This window comes from Pongo pygmaeus, chromosome 16 (genome assembly GCF_028885625.2).
Source record: "Pongo pygmaeus isolate AG05252 chromosome 16, NHGRI_mPonPyg2-v2.0_pri, whole genome shotgun sequence".
NCBI lineage: Eukaryota > Metazoa > Chordata > Mammalia > Primates > Hominidae > Pongo > Pongo pygmaeus.
Genome location: NC_072389.2, coordinates 37,786,328 through 37,804,126, shown reverse-complemented (window position 1 = coordinate 37,804,126; position 17,799 = coordinate 37,786,328). Strand labels below are relative to the sequence as shown.

General features: G+C 40.6%; 1 protein-coding gene across 3 annotated transcripts in view; it reads left to right on the top strand.

Moving 5' to 3' along the window:
• FMN1 (formin 1) overlaps window positions 1-10,781 on the top strand; it is a 442,344-nt gene extending 431,563 nt beyond the window's left edge. For all 3 annotated transcript variants that reach the window (XM_054450470.2, XM_054450471.2, XM_054450472.2), the window contains one exon: window positions 1,886-10,781. In XM_054450470.2, the coding sequence (XP_054306445.1) occupies window positions 1,886-1,930 (45 nt within the window). In that variant the 3' untranslated portion in view covers window positions 1,931-10,781. The remainder of the gene's footprint in view (window positions 1-1,885) is intronic.
• Window positions 10,782-17,799: the final 7,018 nt, after the last annotated feature.

Sequence of the window (17,799 nt, the reverse complement as noted above, 5' to 3'; positions counted from 1 at the left end):
ACATAGGTGTTACGGACAATAGTCAGAATAGCTACATGGTTAGGATCCCAGGATGTTGAGAATGAAATGACCTGGGTTCAGATCACAGCTCTGCCACTTAAATAGTTGTAAAACCTTAGTGAAGTTACTTTGTTTCTTTCTCTTCCATGAAAAGAACATATTACTTTTTCTTTGGGGTTATTTTGAGAAAACTGAGAAAAGACATGTAAAATGCCTAACATAATAAGAGCTCAATAAATATTAGTTGTTTTTCTTGTTGCTGTGAATTTCAGCTGCTTTGGTTGGCCCTGCAATGGGAAATGGCAATGAGTGGGAAGTGGAAGTATCACCCTCCTCTCTCGGCTTTTTCAAACTCTGCCCTCTCTGGGCCTTGATGTCCCACAACTACTTACTTTTATCCTTTTAGATTATTAGTAGCTTTTTGCTGGATGCTTCAAATCCTTTGAAAATCTAAATGGGTTCTAAGTTATAAAGTGAGATTATTTCTGTTGATTGACCATAATGTTTCTCCCAACAACCCCATGAGCAGCTAAATGAATGTTGCATGAGGTTGATGAATGAGAAATGGAGAAGTCCGGGCTGTACTTCTTGGTCAGGTAAAGCCATGGTTGAGCACATGGCCCCTGCCTAACCGGACATGTCCTTTGTACCCGTTTGATGGTATATTTCTGACATTCATTTGTATGATTTTCAGTGGCAGTCGGCTGAACCCTGATTTTTATCTTCCTCCTTCATGAGCCTCTCCCTCTTCCTCAGACCTTTTATTTGGGCCTCTATCCAGACTTTTACAGCCAAGCTTGTTCCCCCAAGGCAGAGAGAATGGGGTCAGCCATATAGACAAAAGGGAAACAGTGGGTTTACAACATCCCCTGTGAGCAAGCTCCCAGTTGTGATCCTGGGCTTGTGGGGGCTGGTTATTTTATTGTCTGTGTGGGTGGGTGGGTGGAAATTAGGGAAGAGCTTGTAAACTGATTCCTGATTCAATTTCGCAAGTTAGGGATGGGGTCCAAATTTAGGATGGGTGTCGAAAAATCATATCTAGGCCAATTTAGTAATTCACCGCGACATTATATCTCATAGCTTATAAGCAGCTAAGGATCCATTCTCAAAGGCTTCTCTCTGCATCTGCTCATTCCAAAAGAGTATGCTTCTCCCTTTTCCATTTTAGCCTTCTATATGCCCTCCTCCCAGAGCAAGCACACCATCCTTACCATACTGATGTGTGTGCTTCCCTAGTGTCACAGATACCATGGGGGTCCATGTTTCTGTGTAGTGTGGTCCTGTGTATTTTTACATCTTCCCAGCAGATGTCCATGTCCTTCCCTTTAGAAGGCAGTCCCTGAGGAGGAAGCTCAGAGAATGAAGAGCATAACATCCATGGCAAATCAGGAACTTCTGCCATTCTGCAGAGACTAAATCTGGTCATCTCCCATTTTGCATGGCTTTTGTTGAGTTCTGCCAAGTTGATCATTGGAAATAGTAATTTTTTTTCATATCTTCTTGAGCATTCTCTAATTCCATCAGTGGGCCAAAGGTAGGGATGGAAGGGGTCCTTGAGTAACACTACAAAGTTAGGGTCTTTGTCACAAAAGAAGAGAACAGAAAAGACCACCCTGGCATGGTAAAGGCCTGTGTTTTAGATGGATGTAGTTGGTAGATAGACTGGTTATTGATTTCTTGTTTGTTTTCTGGGGAGTAAGGGTGATAGGTATGGAGGGGCAGATAACTAAGAGCTTAGGGAAAGCAGTAGAGGTACTCTCACTTCTAGGCCATTTGGCACAACTCCGGAAACTCAGCATTCTAGACCAAAATTTGAGAAATGTAATTCTAGACCAAAATTTGAGAAAGATGAAAGAAATGATATTCATTTTTTTTTCCTTAACAGAAAGAAAGACTGCGTCAGAAGGAAGCCAGTGTGACCACTAACTAAGATGAAGACACATGGAAATGATGGCACTGGAGATGGAGGACCTTGCACGCATACTCTTTGTGACCACAGGGTTGCAGGACGTTCTTGAAAGATGTGTCACTAAATGTTTGTTTTGCTCATCTCTTTCTGAGGTCATCTGCAGAGAGTGCCCCATGCCTTCTTTAAGAAATCCCTCATTAAGCCACAGGAACAATGGAAAACTATTTGAGGGAACATTGCAGAAATATTTGATGACTGTTTCTTGTCGAAGCCCAAAGTCCACTCTGTTATAAGACCAGAAGAAATACCAAAATGTTTCCAAAATCTTTTTAAAAGCTGAGATTTCCAGCTTTATAACCAAAGTGATATATGTCACATTGTCACAGAAGAGAGAAAGGATCATTTGAGGACAGTTGCCTTGGGAGAGTTCAAGTCTTTGTTGTTACACACTGCTGTTTTGATTATTGGTCTTAGTTTTGATCCTGTTGCAGCAAAATCCTGCAGCATCTTTCTCTCCAATAATGTTGCAACTCAAACTCACCAAAACTATTTTTGAAGAGGTCCAAGAACATGTATTTTCCAGACTAGAAAAATGATTTTTTGTTGTTATGGTTTACGTAATGAAAAGGAGAAAAAACAGAATCGTACCTGGGTGGAGAGAGGGAGACAAATAGCCATAAACTTCATCCTGGAGAACAAGTTACCATGCATGGAGTTGACATCAGTTGTTAAGTGAGGCCCATTCTTGTTTTGACATCGGTCCTTTGTGGTTTTTCTGGGCCAGCAGAGATTCTGCACCCCAACTCCCAGAAGAAAATGTAATACCTGAGCAAGCTCAGCCTTGGGGTCAGAGAACCTGCTTGGACAAGAGACCCAGCAGCAGAGCACCTTTTACGTTTTGGACCATTCATGAATGGGCAATGTTGTGTTGACATGCAGCCAAGTTCTATGTCATGTGCTGTGACTGTGCAGCTGGACGCCCCCTACACCCCCATCCCCAGGGGCAGTTTGCAGACAGGAGAGCAGATGCACCTCACAGCCCCTGCTCATGACCTTGGCTGATAGGCGTGTGAAGTAGGGTGAAGCAGGACTCTAATGTCAAAAAACTGAAGGGCAGGAAAAAGGTTCCTTATATCACAATGAAAAGAAGGTAATTACATTAATAGAAAACTTCAAGTGGAATATTGTTCATAGGCAGCTTTTTCTGACCCGGGCTCTTGAGTCACATAAGGAAACCACCTTTGACCTCTCTGACACTTTGATCCTCAAGCCACCTCTCTGAATTTATCTTGGGAGGGGTGAAGAAAGAGGACTGGAGATGAATTGAGAATGTGATCAAAGACTCATTTTTAGGCCTTGAAGAAAGAGGCCAAGCTTTCTCCTCCAATTGGTGGAGTACAGTCCAGAGATGAGCAGGAATCTTAAATTCCTTCCTGATCAGCCACCACATGTGGCCTGCCCCTTGCCCCAGCATCTTTCCAGAACCCTTGGACTTGCCAGGTGCTTGAGCATCTTCCCAGGATATGCCTGCCAGCCAGCAGCCCCTCAGGAATGCTTCTATAATAGATATAGTAATGAAAGCAGCACCATATCCTAATCTAATGTCAGCTTCGAGAATGAAGACCACGGTCGGGATCAAATCAAGTCACAGAAGCCATATTCATGCAGGTGCTAACCGCCTTTTCTACTGGTGCAACTGAAAGAAATATGGTAACATGGTTGGATTTTTAAAATTCAAAATGAAGGAATGAGACAAGCAAAACAGAAAAGCCGAGAAGGAACATGCATGACTAAAAAGGTTTGAAGTTGCTTGGGAGCAAGAAACTTTTTATGCTGCTTTCTTACATAGTTTCTCTTCATTTTCACTTAACTCTGAAGACAACCAAAAGAACGGATCAATTAAAAACTAATTCCACTTGTAACCATCGTATGCTCCTTCTAGTGTTATCATGTACAAGAAAAGTGCCAGTTTTACCCATGCCATAGAAATCAGCTCTTTTGAGTTATGTGGGGCCAGCAGAAGTCTCAATCCTTATAGGCTTGATGGTGAGAGCAGCGGGAGGTTTGAGGTGAAGTCACTGCAGTCCACTTTGGTCTCTAAATAGGATGCTTACGAGAAATCAGTGAAGGTAAGCAGGGCTGCCACTGTGGCCACGTAACCGTTCAGGAACCAGTGCTAAAGAATAATGAGTGAGAACACTTAATTTGAGAGTTAGACAAATACAGCCCACTTTGGATTTCATCCTAGTGAACAGACTAAAACTTTGCAGTAAAATACCTATTTCTACAAAGCAAGGTTTGCCTGCCTCAGTTGGGGAAACCTAGTGGTTTTGTCACACTAGTGGATGTATGATGTTAGTGTTGTAAGACACCATGGCAGAATCTTCATTATTCTCACCTATTCTGAACCCTGCATCATATATCTGGGATGCCCCCTCCCAAGTCCACCAATGTACCACGTTGCTGACACAGCCTTCATTTTCACCTCCAACTGATGCTCAGTAAAAGTCAATGACAATTTGTTCAAGGAAGTTCATGTAAAATAATCTGGAGGCCTTGAAAATGATCCCTCTAAAACGCTGTTGAGCTTGTGTTCAGTGCAGCAGGAGGATCTGAACTTTTCCTGGACAGGAGATGATCGGAATGCCATTTGGCAGCTTGAGCACATCCTGCCAGCAGGCTTTAAGTGGCTGTTCTAGGCATAGCCCTCCCTGTACTAGAAAGGAGAGTAACCAGTTTGCTATGCTGTGTCTAACCAGACACTCACACCTGACATAGTAGTAACTCTAAGAACCCTTAACTTACAAACAACTTTGTCTCCTCCTAGACAAAATTCATTAAATCTGAGGACACAGTTTGACAGTAAGTAGTTAAGATTCTTGCATGAGCAATTGACAATAAGCATCAGAGCACACAATATCATAAGTTACATAAATTACACAAAGTATATCATAAATTACAGACATGTTAGGTAAAAAGCATCAGGCCCAGGCCGGGCACGGTGGCTCACGCCTGTAATTCCAGCACTTTGGGAGGCCGAAGGGGGTGGATCACGAGGTCAGGAGATCGAGACCATCCTGGCTAACACGGTGAAACCCCGTCTCTACTAAAAATACAAAAAATTAGCCGGCCGTGGTGGCAGGCTTCTGTAGTCCCAGCTACTCGGGAGGCTGAGGCAGGAGAATGGCGTGAAGCCAGGAGGTGGAGCTTGCAGCGAGCTTAGATGGCACCACTGCACTCCAGCCTGGGCGACAGCGGGACTCCGTTTCAAAAAAAAAAAAAAAGCATCAGGCCCATGAAGTATCAAAAGCTAGGTTAGGAGGTGTGCTGTATGGCTTTTACCTCAAGAAGTGGCAGCTTATTGGGGAAAAAGAAATAAGAAAAAGTGTGGCCAAGCAGAAGTGGATGTTTATGATGACGGTGGGAGCCCAGAGGTCATAGGTGATGGCCCTACTGCCCAACAACAGTTGCCTTTTGAATCCTTATGTTGATGATGGTGTCTTTCTACACACTCACTGCAACTACTCAGGAATTATGGAGAAAGATTTTCTGAAATCTGAGAAGTGGAATAAGGAAACCCAGTGGAGCTATTACACTTTTAAATGTTCTAGCCAAAACAAATTGCCAGTATGGTTGAGGAATTGAATATCAGATGGCATGCGGTCTCCCCTCCCTTATCAAGGACAGTAGAAGCTGCAAACCTTTCCTCAGCCTCCTTCAGGCACCTCCGGTTTTCATAAGCACCGTAAAGAATGGTGTTGCCTAAATGAAAAGTTCAGATACTGCTGGTAAAGAAACTGGAAAAACTGAAGGAAGGAATAAAGTATGTTGGTAGTATTAACACCTCCAGTAAGATAAGTCATTGGTACGGTTTTTCTAAGGGCCACAGTGAGATGTAGCAGAAGAAATATGTGTATTTTGGGCAAAGATTTTCCTATTGGCCTGGGGTTGCACATTTTCTCTATGCTGTTTGCAACAGAGAAATTTTCATTTTAATGATACTCTTCCTTTCTTGAAAGTTATATGTCCTCATTGCTGTTCCTGCTTCTCCAACCTGGCCAGTGTCATTGATGCAGATCATTGCATACAACAGCACAGCAAATTGCACCAAGTCAGTGTGTGAAGGGGAATTAGCAATGCATGCTTGCAGGCTCTTTTTCCAGGAACCAGGCTGTAACATTGACGGGGGAACCTCTTCATTCCCTGACATACTAAATTGGTCAATTTTGTAGTACTCACCTCCATCCACAAAAACAACAAAGATAAAATCAATTTGGAGCTTTATATGACAAAAAGGAAGACGTCCAAAAATACGTAGCCTTCCCCCCTCCCACGTATCTGATCCAAATATTAAATATCTGATTTTATAAAATAGTTTAAATTGTCTTTTTAAATTGCTAACAGGAAGCATCAGTTATATTTGAGCTTCATTTTTCTTTTATCCTGTCTGTCCTAATGAAAACAAAAATGGCCAAAAGGTGGAGAGGAAAGAAAAAGCTTCCACTTTTTAAAATTTGTTTTGTATTAGTTATTTTACCTTTAGGGACCCTACAGCTGAAGAGAGTGGAGAGAAAAAAGAAGTGAACTTTCATTCATGTCTGCTACTTTGTCCTCATAAAGAAATCTGCAACACAGATGGAAACCAGTCTGTGTGGCCAAGCTGATAGGATTTGAAAAGAGTGGATAATTTTTAGCCTTTCCAAAATGCAAATAACTTGTTGGATATATTTCCATTTTCCAGCTATAGAGAGAAACAATCCAGCTGCCTGTAAACTATTATTAGTATAGAAGTGGCTTAAAGAAAAGCACCTTCAAATACTTGACTCAGCAGATCTTTCTTCTTTAGACTTACATAATGATATTCATCACTCCATTAGCAATTGAATCCAGGCATAACCAGGCTCAGTTACACAGCTTGTCTGTGACTGGGAAGCCCGTTTTGTGTCATTTCTGCACACCCGTCCGCTGTTGACACCTTATTAGAGGCACTGCATTTTGGTTTCACAATTCTTCATCTCCCTTCCCAAGGAATGGGCAATCTACCGAACTTCCAGATCAATGCTTTGTTGGGAAGTGATGAATTTAAGAGAGTTTTAACATGTCAAATTTGAAGCCAATTCAGTATCCTTACTTGTTCCAAGACTCTTAACCAATACTGTGATATAAAGTTAGCATTTGGGAAACTTGTGTAGTTAACAACTTGGAAACATGAAGATATTAAAATGGCAGCTGGCTAACTCTGTCTCTTAAGCCACTATGCAATTTCTACCAATGGAGAGATTAGGGAAGCAAATTAAGCCTCATTCAGTAGGTCTGCTGTCTGGTGGAACTTATGGAACTCATTTCCTCCTCTATCCCCAGCCCTTCTCCTAACTACTCTGGTGATAACCAGGGGCATAGAAGACCTTTTCTCTCTTACTCTTCTCTTCTCTGATAGGGTGGTGTCCTTCAGTCAAGAGCTCGTGTGAACTCCAGACTTTATATTACATCTCTGGAGTTCTTGATGTGGGGAAGATTGACTTTTATTCCATTTTTATATGAAGGTGTTAGATATAGCCATCAATTTATTTTTCTACATTCCCTCTTAAGCTTATGTAATTTTCTATTTTTAAATCTTCTCCTAAATATACTGAGAATCTCTAGTCTCTCCTTTTCTAAAGGCTGATCCAACTACACTTGTGGGCTATTTTTCCAAGCTTTGTGTGAAACTTGATAACATTGGGACAGCAAAATGCAAAGGAGACTATAGTTTCAGGCAGAAAATCACGTCCAAAGAATTTGGCATGGATTAAACAACCTCTACTACACTATGGCTCTCACATAGGCTGAACATTTTCCTAAATTGTACCTGTGCAGACACTGAGGGGCTCTCTACCTTTGAAACTATGAGAACGTCTTAAATGAATATGAATATTTTTCTCCACGTATAGTATGAGCTGCCAATGCATTATCTTAGTACATCAAGGAGGAAATCAGATTTCAGGCACACATTAGCAATGGTTTGTTAACGTCCTTGGCAAATGTGTACCTACTTTCCTTCATTGTTCTCTTCAGGGGCTTTCTTCCACTTTCCTCTCATGAAACAAATGTGTTTTTGACTGTTCAACTAGGTTCGCTTTTGAGGTCTGTCTGTCCCAAATGAAAGGTTAGTCCCATAGACCACTGGCTATTCAGGGAAATTACTCTCTACCTCCCCATGACATGGATGATAAGTGTTCAGGGATGAACACTGGAAACTCTTAGCATGGATTTTGAATTCCAGATTTCTTTATAGGAGATGTATAAAAAGGAGTTTATAGCATACAAAAATTATACTGCTCTTCCCAGTAAGGGACTAAAGGGACATTGGAAATCTTTACATTTTAGATGTTTTTGTGAATTATAAGTATCTTCTCCTTTTTCCTCGCTTCATGCTAACTTGTCTCTAGATAAAATCTTATTTCTTCATACATTGGGCCACAAGGCATAAAGAAGGTAGCTCAGCCCCACTGAGATTGTGTTCTGCATAATCTTTGGAAGTCTTCCATTTCCATTGAAAACAAGTCCATGAGTGAGAGGTAAAGTCTAGTATCAATTCTTCTGTTTGCTCGCAATGACACAAATAGGTTTTGGGGATCTACCTAAGGGATAGGTCTACTCCAAAATTGTTAATTTTATAATTGTGCAATTCTATAATTTCCCAAGGCATAAGTAATATGACCCTACTGTCAGCTAGATGTCTAATCTTCAAAGAGAGTATGCATTAATTAAAAAGGACTTCCCTTTAAAGAACCAATCTAAAACACTAAAAAGGCAGAAACTTTTAAAATTAGAAATAGGATAATTTTTAAGAATCTTTAGAGAAAACATTGATTTATCATAGTCTTTTTCTTTCATTGAGTTTTCATTTAGACTAGCATGGCAAGCAGGGTGGCCTTGGACTTTGATTTAGGGGATCGTGCTTTGGCCTGGAAAATAAGCACTGGCCTGCATGCCTAGAACCTAAGTGAAGGCAGTCAGCATCCTAGCATGAATCAGACCTAGCAGAAATGTAAATTATTTCAAGTACTTCAGGGTTTAGTTTTCTTAGTGACACCGTGGACCCTGGATGCTGCTTTCTACAGTGCACCTGATCCATGCAGTTTTATGTCTTCATATATCTGGTATCTTGTGAGGTTGCAAGCAATGGGATGCGCAAGAAAAAAAGGACGCATGGAGGAGAAAAATTTGAACGAGGCTAGTTCAATGTTTTGCCGATAGATTACATTGTTATGGAGCTGGTGATTTTTGCCATGGTTGTATCATGAACAGCTTTTCCGTGGAAATTCAAGACATCTGTATTAGGCAAATGTGAGTGCCCGTGATCTTGTATTGATCAGTGCCAGACAATGTACTGGGAAAGCAGGTACCCCAGTGAAACTGGTCTGTGCCTGGTTTAACGGCTCCAGCAATTTCAGATCCATGGGGTTGCTTGTCCATAGACCCTGTTTACTCCATGCCTGTTCAAAAGTCATTTTGACTTCTAGCTTTGTTTCACTTTCTCCTTTCAGTACTTCTGTCTCTGCATCCTTTTCCTTCATATTGCTTGGCTATTTTTTTCCTACTTTACAGTTTCCCCCAGACCCAGATTTTTTCACCTCTCTGCATCATAGACAACTGAGTATCTCCCTTGGCCCCTCCTCCATCCCCTCACACCCTGGGCTCCATTCCTCAGCCGTTTGGACAGGGAGCCCCGCTGTCACCAAGGAGCCCATGTGAGACACACTGCTGTGACTGCCTCTTGTTAATGTCAGCATCACCTCATCACTTAAGCAAAAAGGAAAATCCATAAAAGAGATGGAAAATATGTCTCTTTTTATTTTACTTTATTTTAAGAAGGTTGGGCGGGGTGGAGGGGGGTGTTATTCTAGGCCTTCTCAATTTCTCGTAGATTTTACTTTAAACTAATTAAGGCCATTCTCTTGATAAATTTGTACATCAGACCGGGTCACCAGCTATGATGCAGAAAGCCACATTTTTGAATCTCAAGTAACTTTCTGTGCTGCTGGACAAATTGACTTAATTATCTGCAGGCAAACACTTTGAATCATAAGGATCTTTATTGCCACTCCATTCTTACTACTACTCATGATTCAAACATCTACCCCTGGTCTGAATCAGGATGTTGACACTTTTTGGTTATTTTCAGATGAACAGTAACTGCTACACTCTTGAAAGCACTTAAAAGTGTAAGCGTGTCCTAAATAGCCATTTAACCTGGTAAAACATAGGCTTTTCTGTTTAATTAAATATTAGACCAATCTGTAGATATAATCTGAAAGGATTTTAGGCAGTAATGAAGACAGTTGGGGAAAGGAGAAGGCCCTTTAAAGACATGAAACCTTACATGCTCTTGGATATTTTTAAGCATAATAAGCTCATTGGATTCAGGTATTTTTCCCTTTGCATTTTTAAAAATATGTATTTCTAATTTGTTTGCATATTTAATTTTTGTCAAAGCTGAGAAATGCTCATGAGTTGAATTTATAAATGTCATTTGCAACCAAATGAAGTATTTATTTTTAAAAAGAAAGGCTGAAGGAACCAACGCTGATTTGTACATAATAAAAATAATGTGTGTATTATATATATATATTTTTTCTCCTTGACAGTACTTGGTCACCATATCAAGTGTATTTTTGTACATAATATATATTGATTAGAAAGATGTCAGTTGTCTATTCACAAAATTCTATCTCTGTGATAGATTATATTTATCCTAATCTGTTGATACCTCTGTTAATTTGTTTTAAGAGATAGAATTATATTTTTTGGAATTTACAGAGAATTGCATTCATGGCTTTCGATTGTAAATATGCTAAGGGTATTTTAATAAATCTTGGTTTCATGTCCATCTGGTGTGCAATGCAGATTTGTTTTCAGGAGGCATGTAAAGCAATATCCCAGTAGTACTGTAATGTGGAGAATACCAGTCATTTCTAACTTGTGTTACCACCACTCAGGTACACTATTCTGAGCTGCAAGAGCTGAGTCTGAGGAAGTCTATCATTGATATTTCCTTTTTTCCTCCAATTTCTACCCTATCAACTGTGGGCAACTTGGCCAGGCATTCAAGGCTAACAACCAACAGACAAAACCAGCCAGGCATTGTCTCAACAAGGCTTACCCAAAAGCAACACTTCCTGAATATACATTGCCCAAGGGACGGGGCACAAAGAGGTTGGTGACTTCAGGCTATGGGTTGAAAATAATAAACTGGAGAAACAGAATAGAAACATAATTGTATGGATTTTCTTACTAAGCACAAGGTACACATTCTTTTCAAGGAATAATATGAAGCATGCAGGTATTTTATAAACATAAAACCAAAACACTTTAAGCAAAACACTCTTCTATTTAAATACAAATGTAAATACAAATGTAATTGTGTTCTTTAGTTAATTCATTTCTTTGGTGTTCCTGAATGCCATACACTTTAGAGTTCTAGATATTTGCTGCAATATACCCTATTATGTATAGCAATGTTTAATGAACATACATAGTTATTATCTAGGAAGACATTTCACTACTACAGAATCTTCTAAATCATAGTCAATGAGCTGCAAAAATCTTTGGACATTGGAGAAAATATCTCAGTAAAACTTCTGAAGTTCAAGGGAATTGCTAAAAATCACACTGTTGGTGAACACTTCAAGACTAGAACCCAGATTTCTTGACACTAAGGCCAAAGCCCTTCCAACTGATGATTTCATTCATCAAATTAGACCGCTCTCTCCTTCAAAATACTCTATCATGGAGAAATATTCTAGAACTATTCTTCGAAAAGAATCCAAAGGCTGCTAACATTTTTGAGAAACATTATTAGGTTTGTGTTATGAATTACAACACCTATGTGAGGGTAGAGGCCTGGGTGTCATAAGGACCTAGGAAAAAATACCAGCACACCATACGAAGAATCTCATCTCTGGTCTAACCAAAATTTACTCTCCCTTGCTTAGTTAATGAGTATACATTTTTGCCTAGTCTTTAAATAGTCTATGAAGCTGATGGTCCAACTAACAGCTGTTTTATAGTATGTTTTGTGTTCCTGTAACAGAATACCTGAGAATGGGCGATTTATAAACAGAAATGTGTTGCCTAACAATTCTAGAGTCTGAGAAGTCCAATATCATGGTGCCAGCATCTGGCAAGGACCTTCTTGGTGCATCATCACACGGCAGAAGTCAGAAGGCCACAGAGGCAAGGGGGCGCCTAGCTTTTTTCATACAGCATTAATCCCACCCATCAAAGTGGAGCCCTCATAGCCTCATCACCTGTTAAAGGTCCCATATCTTAATACTGTTACAACGGCAATTAAACTTTAACATGAGTTTTAGAAGGGACAAACATTCAAACCATAGCACAGGTTATAAATCCCTGAGGCTAAATATTCTCCCCCAGATCAGCTGCCCACTTTCACCTTGCTGTGATTGTCATTATGGAAATAAAAGACTTTAAAGTTCTCCACTGGCCCTTCATGCACATTAGATGCCACTGAATCCAAATCTTCTGAAGGTAATGTTTGCTTCATGCCCATCATTATGCAATGATAAATTGTAGGAGAAAATAACTATATTAGTTATTAATTGCTGTATAATAAAATACCCCAAAATTTAGTGTATTAAAGCAACAATATTACTTCTCTTGGCTTTTGTTGATCAAGAATTTGAGAAAGGCTCAACTGGGCTGTTATCACTTGGAGTGTCTCATAAGGTTGTAGCGATATGTTTATTAACATCTGTCATCCAAAAAAATTATTAATATGAGTGTCATCATCTGAAAACTATGGCTTGAGTGGGACTGGAAGATGCACTTTCTAGTTAGCTGACTCAGCTGGCAAGTTGGTGCTGGCTCTAAGCTGGAAGCCTCAGTTCCTCTCCACATGGGCGTCTTGAGTGGTCGAAAGTGAAACATGTAATGTGCTTTCTGACCAAAGCTCAGAAGCTACACCCAGTCACTTTCATCATATTAAGCTATTTATAAATGATCTGTGCAGACTGGGGAAGTGGGGAACTGGACCCTACCTCTTGATGGAAGAATGTCAATGCCACATTGTAAGAGCATGTAAGATGGGATGTATATTGGTGAGACCATCTTTGGAAAATACAATCTGTCACAGCAGCTTGCCCTGTTTTTTCTCTCTAGTCTTTCTCCTCCTTCCCTTGTTCTAATTTTTGTCCTAAATCTAGGTTTTAGATTTCTTTTTCAAATTTTTTCCTACTTTTCCCCAAATCTTCCCTCCCTCAATCTGCATATTGGAGCACAGACATGTTTGTCTTGCCTCTCTGGAATAGAGGCACTCTTTTTTTTTTTTTTTTTTTTGTTTGAGACAGAGTCTTGCTCTGTCACCCAGGCTGGAGTGCAGTGGTGCGATCTCGGCCCGCTGCAAGCTCCGCCTCCCGGGTTCATGCCATTCTCCTGCCTCAGCCTCCCAAGTAGCTGGGACTACAGGTGCCCACCACCACACCCAGCTAATTTTTTCTGTTTTTTAGTGGAGACAGGGTTTCACCGTGTTAGCCAGGATGGTCTTGATCTCCTGACCTTGTGATCTGCCTGCCTCAGCCTCCAGAAGGGCTGGGATTACAGATGTGAGCCACCATGCCCAGCCTGGAACGGCTGTATTTACCCAATATCTGTACCCCCGTTGTATCTAGGATGTAACTAGCTTGCTTTTGATTTTACAGGCTCATAAGCGGAATAGACTTGCCTTGTCTCAGATGAGACTTTGGACTGTGGACTTTTGGGTTAATGCTGAAATGAGTTAAGACTTTGGGGGACTGTTGGGAAGGCATGATTGGTTTTTAAATGTGAGGACATGAGATTTGGAGGGGCCAGGAGTGGAATAATATGGTTTGGCTGTGTCCCCACCCAAATCTCAACTTGAATTGTATCTCCCAGAATTCCCAAGTGTTGTGGGAGGGACCCAGGGAGAGGTAATTGAATCACAGGGGCTGGTCTTTCCCGTGCTATTCTCATGATAGTGAGTAAGTCTCACGAGATCTGATGGGTTTATCAGGGGTTTCTGCTTTTGGATCTTCCTCCTTTTTCTCTTGCTGCCACCATGTAAAAAGTGCCTTTCACCTCCCGCCATGATTCTGAGGCCTCCCCAGCCATGTGGAAGTGTAAGGTATGTCTCAGTCTCAGGTATGTCTTTATCAGCAGCGTGAAAATGGGCTAATACAGTATGTCTTGCAAGGAAGAGCCTCTGAGGTGGCAAAGCCTTCAGTGGTAGATGCCAAGTTTTTATTACAAGTGACTGCAAGACCGTGTCACTTAAGATGGCTGTTTTAAGCTCCTGAAGGCTTAATTTTTTTATTGTCACAGGGTCCTCTGGTGAAAACTGATAGTGGAAGAATGTGCTTGTTTGTGACCTTATCTGGTTGGATGCAAATTTTATTTCTTTATATGTTTATTAAGCAAAACATGTTATCCTTATTAGCAAAGTGCCCTGTGAAATGTAAAGTCTTTTTCTAAGATGGAGTTAGTTATGTCAGAGATGCTCTACACAAACAGCCAATACTGTTTTTCCTGAGACCATCCCCTTTTGAACTTCACAATTGGAAGTTATTGTCTCATCTCCTGAACCCAAACCTTGTCACTCCGTTACTCAGTTTGCATGTGAGTTGATTCATTCTGGCCTTTCCCATTCCTCTAGGGGTGAGATACTCTTTCAGTTCTAGTTAGCCCATGACAGTACTTTATTTATTCACTTGGACTTTTTGCATTTCAATTTCCACATCCGTTTAGACCAGATGATTTTTAAGCTTCTCTGTAAGCAGCTATTGTAGAAAGCACCGTATGAGCTCCTGTCTTCAAGACCTACAATATACCAAAGAGGAAACACACCACTAATAAAAATGAATGGGTATTTACACTAAACACATACTATTTGGGAAGAGGCCATTGACACTTAGAGCTGAAGACTGGCTCTTTAGACATTTACCTTGAAGAACAGCAAAAAAGAGAAAGCCTATTCCAAGTAGCATAATGACCCATGTGGGAAGCAGACAGTAAATACGGAAACCCTATAACCACATTTGCAGATAAATCAAAGGATATGGCAGGGTGTTGTCCAGGCAGCAGGAATGTGTGTATGTAGATTCATCCTATGCTGAGGCATGGTAGGTAATTTAGGTCTCCTCTTCACTGAGAGCAACAAGAAAAGAAAGATTTTACAAAGTAAAAATTACTGAACTAAGATTTGAGAGAAGATCAAAGAGATAAAGATGACATTTGGCATTGCTTTCCACCCAGGGATTCTAAAAAAGATTACTGAGCGGCTGGGAAACTTTGATGTGTTAGAGGTACAAAAGTGAGATCAGGCACCATTACGTTTAAACCTGATAAAATCACCTTGTTTGGGGTTAAGGGAGAGGTTCTCAAGTACCAGGGTACTTGGCAATGTCTAGAGACTTCTTTGATAGTCAGGACTGGGAAGGGATGCTGTTGGCATCTAGTGGGGAGAGGCCAGGGAAGCTCCTAAGCTTCCTACAAGGCATAGGACATCCCTTCCACAATAAACAATTATCAGACAGAAATTTCAGTAGTCCTGAAATAAGGCGATACCAGATGGCTAGTGCTCTCAAGTGCCTGGAACAACAGCAGCACAATCCTTTCTGGAGGTATATAATGTCATCCTACATCTGTACAAACAAACCAATTTTGCAAATAAAATTTCTGTCACACACTCAAGGATAAACCAGCATACAAGGAAACAACAATCATGAATGAGAATTAGTAGGAAGCATGCTCAATAGAGCAAAACATGCACAGGCTTCACATATTGAAGCTATCAGCTTACAATGTTCAGGGAGAAAAAAGGAAAAGATTGGAAATTTTGGCAAAGAACTGAAAACCATGAAAAGATTACAGGGCAAATTTGGGAGAAAGAAAAATTCTAGAACCAAAAAAATGCAATAATCCCAATTGAGAATACCCAGGATGGGCCGGGCGCGGTGGCTCATGCCTGTAATTCCAGCACTTTGGGAGGCCGAGGCGGGCGGATCACGAGGTCAGGAGACTGAGACCATCCTAGCTAACACGGTGAAACCCCATCTCTACTAAAAATACAAAAAAATTAGCCGGGCGTGTTGGCAGGCGTCTGTAGTCCCAGCTGCTGGGGAGGCTGAGGCAGGAGAATGGCATGAACCCAGGAGGCAGACCTTGCAGTGAGCCGAGATTGCGCCACTGCACTCCAGGCTGGGCGACGGAGCGAGACTCCATCTCAAAAAAAAAAAAAAAAAAAAAAAAATGCCCAGGATAGGTGTTGCAGCAAATTAGAAATAAAGTAATAGAGAATTGGTAAACTGAAAAGCAGGTCTGAAGAAACAATCTAAAATGAAACTCAAAAGAGATGAAACATTGAACAGAAGGTAAGAAATGTAGAGGATACAGTGAGAACAGAAGTAGTAAAGCTATATTAGCAGGGTTGATGGCAAAATGTTCCAAAACTAAAGCAAAGCATCAGCCAACAGATTCAGGAAGCTGTTGGAAACCCAAGCAGTATAAAGGAAAAGAAATTCACTCCTAGATGCATCTTAATTAAACTTCAGGAAAACAGAAACAAAAAGAAAATCTTAAAGGCATCCAGGGAAAAAAAGACATTAAAATCAAAGAGTTGTTATACAGGTTGAGCATCCCTAATCTGAAATGCTCCAAAATCTGAAACTTTTGATCACTGATATGACGTTATATGTGGAAAATTCCACACTTGACCTCATGTGATGGGTTGTAGTTAAAATGCAGACACACAACCTCAGTTTATTCAGGATTTCCAAGGAAAAACAGACCCTCCAGCCATTTAAAAACAGCCATCCAGCAGAATGCCTCCTCATTGCTAGAGGACCCACCTCCTGGTCTCTCAATTGCTTCTGACGTTTCTTCTCATCTAAAAAGGTAAAATTCAGTGTATAGTAACCTTTTAATCGAAACACACATCAAAAGTAGAGATTGAAAATCTGCCGTTCTTTGTGGTTGCTATTGTTTAAAAACTGGTACAGGTATTCTGGTGATGCTACTGTGCTGCTTAGTTACCCTGAACATTATTTTTTCACTGGATTCATGGTACCTCCTAGTTTTTACTGTTAGGTACTTGTGTGAGTAAGTGTAAGAAAATGATTGCTTCTCAGTTGCATATAAATTCAGTCAGGAAAGATGGTGATGCCAAACAACGACAGATTGTCCATACAGGTGGCTGAGATAGTGGCACCTGTGCTTTCTGATGGTTCAATGTAAACAAACTTTGTTTCATGCACAAAATTATTAAAATATATAAAATTACCTTCAGGCTATGTGTTTAAGGTATATATATAAAACAAATGAATTTCACATTTAGACTTGGGTCTCATCCCCAAGATAACTCATTATATATGTGCAAATATTCCAAAATCCAAAAACATTTGAAATCTGAAAAACTTGTAGTCCCAAGTATTTTGGATAAGAAAAACTCAACTTATAGTAGGATGGTAGATTTAAACTCATATTTGTAATTATGTTAAAAGTAAATAAATTATATACCCCAATTAAAAGACAAATTCTGTGAGAATGGATTTCTTGGGAAGACCGAAAATCTTTACAGCTATTGATGGGATATATAAAGATTCAGGGGCCGGGCACGGTGGCTCACGCCTGTAATCTCAGCACTGTGGGAGGCCGAGGCGGGTGGATCACACGGTCAGGAGTTCAAGACCAGCCTGGCCAAGATGGTGAAACCCCGTCTCTACTAAAAATACAAAAAAAAAATTAGCCGGGCGTGGTGGTGGGCGCCTGTAATCCCAGCCACTCGGGAGGCTGAGGCAGAGAATTGCTTGAACCCAGGAGGCGGAGGTTGCAGTGAGCCGAGATTGTGCCACTGCACTCCAGCCTCGGTGACA